Source organism: Eleginops maclovinus, chromosome 13, assembly GCF_036324505.1.
Source record: "Eleginops maclovinus isolate JMC-PN-2008 ecotype Puerto Natales chromosome 13, JC_Emac_rtc_rv5, whole genome shotgun sequence".
Lineage (NCBI taxonomy): Eukaryota > Metazoa > Chordata > Actinopteri > Perciformes > Eleginopidae > Eleginops > Eleginops maclovinus.
Window position 1 is genome coordinate 2,810,058 of NC_086361.1, and position 12,425 is coordinate 2,822,482.

General features: G+C 40.5%; 1 protein-coding gene across 2 annotated transcripts in view; it reads left to right on the top strand.

Moving 5' to 3' along the window:
• gabbr1b (gamma-aminobutyric acid (GABA) B receptor, 1b) overlaps positions 1 to 12,425 on the top strand; it is a 179,545-nt gene that overhangs the window by 98,820 nt on the left and 68,300 nt on the right. For both annotated transcript variants that reach the window (XM_063900078.1, XM_063900079.1), the window contains 3 exons: positions 5,736 to 5,870; positions 10,518 to 10,688; positions 11,895 to 11,996. In XM_063900078.1, coding sequence (XP_063756148.1) covers positions 5,736 to 5,870; positions 10,518 to 10,688; positions 11,895 to 11,996 — 408 coding nt within the window. The remainder of the gene's footprint in view (positions 1 to 5,735; positions 5,871 to 10,517; positions 10,689 to 11,894; positions 11,997 to 12,425) is intronic.

A 12,425-nucleotide genomic window follows, 5' to 3' on the forward strand; every position in this document is an offset into this window, starting at 1 on the left:
GGCCGCCCTGCCAGGCGAGCTGCACATCACCTCATGTGTGTGTTTTAAAATATATCATTCAGATAATAACTATGGTTGTAGGCCCAGAGAACTGTTGTACGTATACAGAGCAGCAAAACATCTGCATGTGTGGTCTTGTTTAAAGAGTGCAGCTAAACCTCCCGCACGTGTTCAAACAGCCCCGCGCTCCCTGCTCATGCCTTCTTGTCCGCTCACCGCACTCACTGTTAGCCCCAACAGTTTCCCTCGGCTTTCACTCAACCTCGGAACATTATGAAAGCAACACAACAAACTTTAATTCAAACGTGATCTGTGCAGGAAATAGATCAATAAACAACATCATGGATGAAACACATTAGAGACTGAAACTAAAATAGAACAAAGAGAAATAATAATGTAAAGATCAGGAGATGGAAATAAAGAAATGTTTCTTCAAGTTGTTGAAGTCTAATGACAGGAGCACTATCAACCAGTATTGCTCTGCTTTGTTGTATACCCTACTGGATAGTGTTCAGTGTTTTTGTCCGTACCTTAGTTGGACAGACAAACCACAAGACAACAGAGTGTGTGCCCTACATCTCACGAGTTGTCATATTTAAAGAGCCTATATTAAAATGTTCCCCGAAATTATTTTAATCACTAATTTAAATAATGAATCAAAGACCCAGATCACTCAACACTCAGGCATGTTGTTCATCCATGTGTTTATTAATTGAGCTGGGTACACTGGTGGCACATCAACAACACACATCTTACATGTTCTGAAATGTGATCCAACTACAGTCAACGTATTTCAGAGGCAGTCTGTAGGAAGAGGGCTTGGAGAATGCAATAGAACTTGAACAGAACTGAGTTGATTTGTATTTCCATATTGAGCGCAGTTAGCAAAATGCTCCCCGGAGCTGGCATTCACAGAGCTTTACAGACCACTACAAACCTCTAGAGACCTCTATAGACCTACCCAGCAACCGGCCGCTCTGCCAGGGCAGCTGCACATCACCTCTGATAGTGCTGCTGAATAGATAATAATAAAAAAAATCTATAATAATAAAACAAGGGAAAATTATAATGCTGAAGTGGTCTCCTAATATTTTCCGGAGCTTTAGGATAATACTGTATCATTTTCATTTCTATTAAACATGGAAATAAGATTGTATTTCTTGTTGGAGTTAGAAAATCATTAATGATCTTTGCAATAATCTAGTGTTTAAGGTATTAACTGTGACATGTTGTGTTTAAAGTGACCCAGAAAAGCTCTGAAGAAGTTTCTTAATTGTAAATTTGAGTCTAAAATGTCAATACCAAAATCACCTAAATTAAAATACTGTTTCCTCAGTTGGAAATGGCGGCCATCTTGGAAATTCAAGTGGCTAACAGACTTTTTAAAATAGTTGACCGCAAAGTGATGAACATGGACATTTTGGAGCTTGTATCCACTTTCCACCATAGCTTATTACAGCTATATGATGGATCTCCCGTTGATCTCAGTACAGGTCCGCACGCTGCAATGCCCGAGAGGCAATGAAAAAAAGTGCGTCACCAGTCAGTTACTGCACATCTCTCCAGCCTTCCCCTGAGATCAGACTGGTGGATGTGCAGTCACTTCAGGGCTGGACGTTGACGGCAGGTCCCAGAGGTTCACAGGGGGTGAGGATGTGATGGGGGGAGGTGGGGGATGGGGGCGGCTACTGTTTCTCATTTGAATGTGTTGGTGATTTCCCCGGAGTGCCAGGGTTAATCAACGAGCCAACCGCAGAGCTCAGGATTACAACGCGCCTCTTTACAAACCAATCTCTTTAACTCAGGGCTGAAGTGGGCAACTTCCTGACGCCGCCTGTTACCGAGCTGTTGACTCTGTGGCATTATGTGTACAGGAATAGATCTCACCTCAGACAGGATGTAGATGCTTTCAGCAGCTGGTTGCTAGGAAACAGTTTGGGTCCAAGTTTACATGCTGTGAGGATGTTGGCAGACACTGCAGCAACAAATTAAGTGCGGCCCGCTTTTAAATGCTTGTGCTTTTAACTGAAACTGTTTCTGACCTACCTCATTACCCCCTGACAGGACTGCTCCAAACATTCAGTGGGAGTATTTTCTTCGCATTTTTTATAACTTAAAGGAGGTGTAGATGTGTAGAGTGCTTCATAATTGAATAGAAAATCCCTCCTTCCATAAATGATTTTACACTCAATCCAAACTCTTTAATATGAATGCATGTTATAGTCAAACCTCAAAGGGCTTTTTTTTATTGGCTTCATTACTTTGAATAGGAGTTTTTTTTTTCATGAGGGACTTCTTGTTGCTCCCCTGTGATATTACTTTTTTTGGCTTTGATGTCCATGTAATCATGTTGAGACTATGCAGTTAATTTAAAAAGGCAATTAAACGGTGACTGTGCCTGCTCTATTTGCTTGCTGTTAGGAAATCAGATGTATTCAAGAGCACTATTTTCTGTCCCTACTTTTAATGAGGTGTTTGCCTCTCATGTCTACCAAAACCAAGAATTGGTCGCCAATTTCTCAAAATAGGTTTGAGCAATCAGAACCCTGTTCTCATTTAGCTGATTATATATGGATTTGCATAATCATTGTTTTCTTATTCAAAATCAGGGAATGGTTCTCAAAAAAAGAGCTTTCTCGTTTCTTCTGTGTGGAGTAATATGACCCAATGATGTAATATGACCTGATGACAAAGGACCCTAATCATTCCCAAAAGTGATCCAAACACAAGCTTCTTTAAATGATAAATGGCCACAACACCTCCACCATTATCATTTAAATAGCTTATTGATTTCCATTGACTATGGGCTGTAAATGGAAAGATACAGATAATGGGGTTGACTTGTAGGTAAATGTTTTCCCCAGCTCTACACAGAGACATGTTGTCTCCGGAGATGGGGGTGACCTTGGAACGTGCCTCACATTGCCCCCCCTCACTGCGGCTATGCCTCGGCTCTCTGTTATGTTATGTAGTAATTCACAAAACCTTCAGATTTTAGCCGTCTTCTCCAATCCTGTATTCCATTTCCTCCAAATTCATTTAATCCATCTCTTCAACTGAACAGTATACATACCTAGCATACCTACACCCTTAAACATTTCAACACATTTCTCAGTCTATTGCTCCCATTGTGTCTTAACAAACCCCAACAGACTGTCAAACTGATTCTAAACCCCTAAGAGTGTCTGCAGGTCCTTGGAAATAGATATATAATAGATAATCTAAATGGTAAGAATTTTAACTTTTCTGAATTTTCTGAACAACTCACCTTACCGGAGTCATTTTTAAAAATGTTAAGATGAAAAATAGTTGCTTTTAAGAAAAAAGAATTGAAATGACTGCACTGGGTCTAAATAGATAAAAGGCATACGCCAGTTTACTTATGAGAGATGGCTTTCATTGATTACCCATTAATGGAAATGGTCTTAAAGTAGTCAACAGGTGTGGACAGATGCAAGATGGATATACAGGTTGTTAAATCTCGGATATCGGATTACTGACTGGAAATGACAGGGGTTTCTTTCAATATGTTATTGTTAAGGCCAAACAAAATAGCCTCTCTTAACACAAGTTGGTTTAAATGAATGATATGAATCAATCAAATTATATATATACAGTGGGGCAAAAAAGTATTTAGTCAGCCACCAATTGTGCAAGTTCTCCCATTTAAAAAGATGAGAGAGGCCTGTAATTTTTATCATAGGTATACCTCAACTATGAGAGACAGAATGAGAAAAAAAAAATCCAGGAAATCACATTGTAGGATTTTTAATGAATTAATTGGTAAATTCCTCGGTAAAATAAGTATTTGGTCACCTACAAACAAGCAAGATTTCTGGCTCTCACAGACCTGTAACTTCTTCTTTAAGAGGCTCTTCTGTCCTCCACTCGTTACCTGTATTAATGGCACCTTTTTGAACTCGTTATCAGTATAAAAGACACCTGTCCACAACCTCAAACAGTCATACTCCAAACTCCACTATGGCCAAGACCAAAGAGCTGTCAAAGGAGACCAGAGACAAAATTGTAGACCTGCACCAGGCTGGGAAAACTGAATCTGCAATAGGTAAGCAGCTTGGTGTGAAGAAATCAACTGTGGGAGCAATTATTAGAAAATGGAAGACATACAAGACCACTGCTAATCTCCCTCGATCTGGGGCTCCACGCAAGATCTCACCCCGTGGGGTCAAAATGATCACAAGAACGGTGAGCAAAAATCCCAGAACCACACGGGGGGACCTAGTGAATGACCTGCAGAGAGCTGGGACCAAAGTAACAGAGGCTACCACCAGTAACACACTACGCCGCCAGGGACTGAAATCCTGCAGTTCCAGACGTGTCCCCCTGCTTAAGCCAGTACATGTCCAGGCCTGTCTGAAGTTTGCTAGAGGGCATTTGGATGATCCAGAAGAGGATTGGGAGAATGTCATATGGTCAGATGAAACCAAAATAGAACTTATTGGTAAAAACTCAACTCGTCGTGTTTGGAGGAGAAAGAATGCAGAGTTGCATCCAAAGAACACCATACCTACTGTGAAGCATGGGGGTGGAAACATCATGCTTTGGGGCTGTTTTTCTGCAAAGGGACCAGGACGACTGATCCGTGTAAAGGAAAGAATGAATGGGGCCATGTATCGTGAGATTTTGAGTGAAAACCTCCTTCCATCAGCAAGGGCACTGAAGATGAAGCGTGGCTGGGTCTTTCAGCATGACAATGATCCCAAACACACCGCCAGGGCAACGAAGGAGTGGCTTCGTAAGAAGCATTTCAAGGTCCTGGAGTGGCCTAGCCAGTCTCCAGATCTCAACCCCATAGAAAATCTTTGGAGGGAGTTGAAAGTCCGTGTTGCCCAGCGACAGCCCCAAAACATCACTGCTTTAGAGGAGATCTGCATGGAGGAATGGGCCAAAATACCAGCAACAGTGTGTGAAAACCTTGTGAAGACTTACAGAAAACGTTTGACCTCTGTCATTGCCAACAAAGGGTATATAACAAAGTATTGAGATGAACTTTTGTTATTGACCAAATACTTATTTTCCACAATCATTTGAAATTAATTCTTTAAAAATCCTACAATGTGATTTTCTGGATTTTTTTTTCTCATTCTGTCTCTCATAGTTGAAGTATACCTATGATAAAAATTACAGGCCTCTCTCATCTTTTTAAATGGGAGAACTTGCACAATTGGTGGCTGACTAAATACTTTTTTGCCCCACTGTATATATATACTATACTGTATATAGCCCAATATCACAAATTATACATTTGTCACAGGTGCGTTTACAGTGTGTTTAGACTCCTAAAAACTCCCCAGAAAACCGCACAATTAATGGAAAAATGGAAGAAACCTGGTGGAGAGCAACAGCGAAGAAGTCATGCAATAGATTTTGTGTTTAAAGATTTAAAAGATAATACATTTACAACATAGACAGTCCAAAAAGAAAAAGAAAGTGGATCCAAGTGGATATCAACATTCTTCCAGGTGCGGCGGTACAGCAGCATACCAAGGGGCTGGTTCAAATCAAGCCCGAGCCAACCCTGACTCTAAGCTTTAACCAATAACAAAGAACTCGATGTCAATCCATGAGGTAGAGCTGCAAGTCTGATTACCATGCTTATCCAAAGTAAATTCATTAGACTAACATACATCATTAGACTCTACAAGGCTATTTGTTTGGTATGTTTGGTATAGTGTGTCTATAATACTGATTGTTCTGTGTCTATGTGTCCACAGTGTGATCCAGGTGAGGCCACCAAGCTGCTCTATGACCTTCTGTACACGGAGCCCATTAAAATCGTGCTGATGCCAGGCTGCAGCTCCGTGTCCACGCTGGTGGCTGAAGCTGCCCGCATGTGGAACCTCATAGTGGTAAGATCTTTCACCGTACTGTTTAATCTCCAAAACATTCATCCATCCTTTTATTCTCATCCGCTTATCTGCTGTCGGGTAAACAGCAGGCTAATCATGGTGTTCAGACGTCCCTCTGCCCAGCAAACATTTTCCTGCCAAGATAAAACAAATAATCTCTCCAACATTTCCGGGGTCTTCCCCGGGGCCAGCTGATATGGTGTTCCAAACTCCCTCCGGACGTCTGAGCTAGTATCGCTCCTGTGGTCATTGTAAAGCTCTGCTCCCTGTATTGCAGTGAGCAAAGAGCGAATCTCTTATGCACGGGGAAGCTTAAGGTAGAATCCATCGCAAAGTACAAGCCTTGCTAGGGACAACAGCGATGGAAACATTTAAAACTTTTTGAGTATAGGGCAAGAACAGAATCTGAAAAGTTCCTCCTGGATCAAGGGTTGGACGATCCTATGGAATCACCACTGCCACTCAACAGCCATTATCCTTTATCTCCAAGGAATTTTGAAAAGGCATGTCATCCAACAATGTCCAAAGTCTTCCTCATCGCAGGATGGATCTCCGGTTCATTGAGCTTTTTGATTACCCACCTAAGTGAATGTCAGGTATATGAACAAGTCTTTTACGAATTCTCAAAACTCTCCTTTATGAAGAAAGTGTTGGTCAGGTTCAGGAGTTTCTCAAAGTGCTTTGGATCGTCTTCAGTCCCAGTCTACAGTTCTTCCCTGCTCGATGCATCCTAAGCCAAGCCCTGTTTGCCCTCTCTAAGTCATCTTAATGGTTTGCTACTACCTTGAGGCTAAAAGTCCTTCTCCATGGCCTTACCCAGTATTTTGCTTTAGCGATAACCTCAACCACATATCTTCTTGCTGACCGGTAAGTCTGTGATTTCAAGATACCCCCCGGGCCAAGCAAGCCATTAAGCTGGTCCTTCTCTTTAGGTTTGCGCCACAAAAGGCATTACAACGAAGTTTTTGAAACTCAGTGCTGGGGCTGTACGTGAAGCGTTATGGAGCAGACATAGCTCGGCTTACTTCTTTGCAAAGAACAAGTTTTAGAACCTAACTCATGGAGAGGGGCTAGACTCTCGCCTTAACAGAGTTCCCATGGGTGAGAGGGGCCGGACAGTTGTGGGAATGCTAAGAAGATGCTCGCTGTGTGACGCTTTGTTGGATTTCCCCCGGGTAGTCGGAGGGCTGTCTCTATGTGACTGTGAGTTGTTTGAAGCAGGTTTCTGATGACTGTTAGTGCTCATGCATTAGCAGCTCGGAATACCCAGCCGTTCAGAGTCTCTGGGTGAAGAAAGAGCAAAAATGGAGCAATGAAAGAGTATCCTGAAGGGTTAAGGTTTTGGAGGAACAGAATGCCTGATCTGAACCTGGGTGGGGATTGGACCTCTCTGATAGTCAAAGATTGGCCTTAGCAAATACCATTATCAATCATCAGGCAGTTCTTACGTCTACTGAGTACCAGAACAAAGGGCAAAAACTAGGCAAAAGATTGAAGGTCAACATTTTTGTCGTATCATCAGGTTGGCAGCTGAATGTCTTGGATACTGCAGTGCTGTATAGATTTCACTTGCTGCAACATAACAGTGAATTAAAATCTTGGTAGCCCTGTGTTGCATTTTATCCTCGTATCAGCGTGGGTTTTCTTCCTCCCACGGACACACTACCAAAGTCAAGAGGGCAAGACAGTAAGAGAGAGTGGTGTGAAAATGTTTTCATGAGTATATCACAACAATAGCTTCTACAGTATATCTACAGTCCTTCTTCCATTTTGCCTTTTTGGATAATGAATACCGCTGCCTGTTGTTCTGGAGAGCTGACTGCTCTCACACAGATGCAGAAACTTAGGTTGTAATGGTTGTGATGTGTTCAGCTACGAGATTCTGGCAACAACGCAGGAGTGTAAGGCGATGAAACATCCCACTCTGTCAATACTAGTTCATGGTTTGGTGTGAAGGCTTTAAGCTCTGTGATTGACAGGTGACTGGTCCAGGGTGTGACCCGCCTCCGGCCTAATGTCAGCTTTGAATAGCACTAGATAAAAAGCTACATCTAATGGATGAATGGGATCATAATGTTGCTACTGCTGGGTATGTCTTTCTAGGGAAAAGATATCTGGTACAAAGAAAGAGATGTATTTACATTCCTACACAGACAGACAAACAACAGAAGAAGAATTTGGCAGTTAGCCTGACCAGTCAGAGTCAACATGACAGCAAAGATGAGCTCCATATTGAGAATCTCTGGATCACAGAAAGACAAAGGTTGCCCACAGTGTTACCTTGATAAGTGATCTTGGTGTACTTCTGTGTGAAAATGCCACAGAGAGCACCAAGGGGGAAACAAAATACATAAATAACAATTTTTACGCTTGAAGTGAACTGATGGATATCACAGATATTGGAATAAAATATAGAATGACTTGTTACAATTGTAATACTGATTAGCTGATATTTATGCATGAACCTATTATCTACCAATCAATCAATCCAACTTCATTTAAAGAGCACTTTTCATACTCAAAGAAGGTGAAAGAAAGTGCTTCACAAAAAAAAAACAAATCAATAAACCTGAGAGTAAAATAAAAAGGCTCAATACATTAAATTAAAGGCAACTATAAGGTGGGTCGGGAGTTAACACATTCAGTGTTCCTCATCTACAGCTATTGGGAATTATTTGATAAGATGAAGTTAGATTTTACCAGTTGATTTTATTGATCAATGACTCTGAACAGAGAGTTCTTTCAAAAAACACTGTTTCTTTAATTCTATATCAATACAATATAGTTATCATCCTACAGATCATCTACATTTTGTATTTCATACATTCACTATACTGACCTAATGGATCAGGTTTGCAGCTGACTGTGCTGCTGTCAGTGGTGCTGTATGTCATGTGTATGTCATTTCATTTAAACAATGTGGTGTTTAGTTGTGAGTATAGATATGGAAAGATTACTTCGTGACGGAGTTAGACAGCTATTGAAGGCCACTAATTGAAAGCTTCTTTACATATCAAATATTTTTTTACATGCTTACTGTCCTTTTATTTGTATTTATTTCATTTTTACAGACACAAACTGTGTGGGAACAGCATTAGTCTGAATACTGTCACCATGGCATTGGGCAAACTAAGGGCCATGTCAGTGCTAAAAGCAAAAAGCTGCTGAGAAAACTGAACAACTTCCTAACACCTCTATTTTTCATGAAGATACAGAAAAGCGCTCATCATGTCCCAGTTTTTCATTTTGAAGAGTTAAAAATCACAATTTTGACGATAAATGATGACACCATGAGCCCCGATGTACTGTCCAAAAATTCCAAATTATAATGAGTAGGTTTTTTATAGATTAATCCTAACTGTTCCTACTGGAAGAACTTTGCTCTGTAATTACGGTATTAATGTCATTCTGCTCTTTGGGCAACGTAGTAAAGTGCACTCACACTGAAAAAGGTTCCAGTCGTATTCCTTCATTTTTCATTCGCACTGCTATTTTTATGTCCCAAAGAGCTCTTCATCTACCTCTACAGTACGTCTGTGACCCACATTTCCTTGTCATTGTCATAATGTACTACTTAAAAATGCAGAAACTTGGCAGGAAAACTGTTAATAATACAGCACATTTGAGTAATTTGTTTCAGATTTAAAATACCTTTCATGGGGGGCTCAAAAACCATGAAGAATGACTGGAGGCGACACAATGTGCGACAGCAAGAAACAATTTTTATTTAAAACTAACAAGTCGTCTATGTGGATATATATGAACATGGGTGTGGGCGTGTATATTTGTGTGAATTTCTTTTAAATCATCCTTCTGTTTTTTGGTGAGTTTTTTTCGGCCCTTGATGAAGCGTGCATTGAAGCAATAGGTAGAGCCGGGAAACAGTACATTTAGCAGAAGTTTTTATCCAAAGCAACTTAGCATAAGTGTAATACACAATAAAGATACAATCTAAAAATAACCAAAATTCAGATATATTTACAAATAAGCCAAACCATTGTGAGTGCTGCTGCATTAGTTATAAACAGGCTAAACTCTTAAAGTATACGTTTCCCTCTGTTGTGTTGAATTGAATGGCCAAGGTGCACGTGAAACAGTTGGATTTTTATGAGGACTTATGAGGAAGGTTATCATCTTAACTTTACTTTAAATATGTTAAGAGTTTTCAATCGAATATTATTTTATTTCTTTCATATTTTTTAGTTTTCTTTGTTTCTAATATATTTAAAGTTAATGTAAAACATATAAAAACAATAATAAAAAGTCATCAAAAATCAATTAAAGAGAGATATAGCTGTGTCATTAGAGAATAGGGGCGGACCAAGAATTGATCTGTATTTAAAACCAAAACTCTAAAAGAGGCTCCACAGCTCTCTGTGGGTTTGATATGACTCTGAAGTCATATATAAATATCGATTAAAGCAGCTTGTGGATCTGAAAGTAGAATTTGCTTGATCTAAAGGTTAAGGAATATTAGGATTTAATGATTCGTTCATAAGACTTGAACTCCGCCTTTTATAACAACTTGCTATTCTTTACTAATATTTGCTGTAACATGCTGTATTCTCACTATCATTATGTTGCAGCAGTTACAGTCATCAGGATGGCACTGGCTATAACCTGGTGCTTTGTGTCTCCCTGTCTCAGTTGTCGTACGGCTCCAGCTCTCCGGCTCTGTCTAACCGCCAGCGCTTCCCCACCTTCTTTCGCACCCATCCGTCTGCCACGCTGCACAACCCCACCCGAGTGCAGCTCTTCCAGAAGTGGAAGTGGACCAAGATAGCCACCATTCAGCAAACCACAGAAGTCTTCACATCAGTGAGTCATGTAGCCGATCATCTATCGTCATTAAAATGTAATTTCACAGATTTCCTTTTCACGGTCAGATTTCCAGAATGTATTCCTGGCTCAGTGATTGGATTTTCAGAGTGTTGACCCTAACCCTAACTTTAAAAATGTATTCTGTTGGAATAACTAGTTACCTGAGTATTAAAATATACAAGTAATGTAACCTCATTACGTTCTGTTACTTTTGAAGTACCTCAATATCAAATGTGCTGTAAATAAATAGCAGTGTAAATAAATATCAATAAGATGTTGTTTATTTAACTGTATTATGTAAGACAGCAGATCAATGTGAGCTTAGAAAAGGAGAAAGCAAGATATTTAGGATCAAAATGATTGTATGATAGGAAAAGCTGCCTTTCATGAAGCAGATTCAGCAGCAGCCTACACACCAACAGTGAAACACATGAGCACATACTACAGCTTAAAGAAGAGAAATAAAACCTGAGCTGACAGGAAATGCTCTGTTTCAGTTTAAAACACACAGTTAAGCTCACACACACTATTTAATCAACATATAGGTTCACCTGCTGAATTAAAAACAGAACAAATGAACCAAAGAAAGAGAAACCATGAAGCAGATTCAGGCAGTAGATTCACTCTTACAGTATTAGCCTACAGAACAGAACAGCTGAGAGGAGAGAGAACAGCTGATCCTTCAAGACACACTATATCTTTTTATGCTTTATACTGTATTCTTGCTAGTATCAACACATTCTAGTAATGTTACAGTAATCTGATTTGTTATGTAACTGTAAGGGAATACAGTTACCTTTTCTTGTATCCTGATTTCTTAATCCCGTTACATGTCTATTTAAACTCATCTCTAAACAGACATACTGCGAGACCCCTCCTCTGAACATCATTTCGATAGCTTCGTGATACTCTGCCTTTAAAGATCTCAGCAAGTTATCTTGTGTTTCAATCCTATTTTCTTCCAAAAGTATTCATTTACTTCTCTCATGTCCTATTCCTCCCCTTCCCTTATCTTCATCATCTTCCCTCCCTTTGATTTGTTTCTCTCTACCTGTTGTCACCTGCTTTCTAATCCGTCTGAACTACCAACTTTACTCTTGCTACGGCGCTATAACCCTCTTCTTCTTCTTTTAACAATTCTATTATTTCCCCAACTCTTATTTTTCTTTCTGTCCCTCATGCATGATTATGTGTGTCTCACAGACTCTGGACGACCTGGAGGAGAGGGTGAAGGAGGCCGGGATTGAAATCAGCGTTCGTCAGAGCTTCCTCTCCGATCCTGCTGTGGCTGTCAAAAACCTCAAGGTGCCAGACCCCCCCCCACCCCTCACCTATTCTCATTACTCATAGCTGAACACCAATCAGCCGGGTCTGCTCTGCTCCAATCAGCACAGAGAGCGGCTGGATGCTTAGCAACAACAGCCCAGAACTTAGAGAAGCAGTGTGGTGCCCAGAGTGTGGAGTCACACAGGAAGAGGCTCCAGCTACGTGCAGATCTGGGATTCAGGCTGGAGACAATACTAAAGGCCCTCAGAAGCCTCACCATGTTATCACTGACACATCTCTGCAAAGAAATGAGCTGTTACGGAACTGTCAATGTTCACACCGTCATTATTCTGAGCATTCAGACAGTTATCGTGCACGTTGGGCAGGGTGATCTGCAAATTTGGACGCCAGCAGTTCAATCCCCCCACTTGACAACTTGTCAAAGTGTCCTTGAGCAAGATCTTTAAA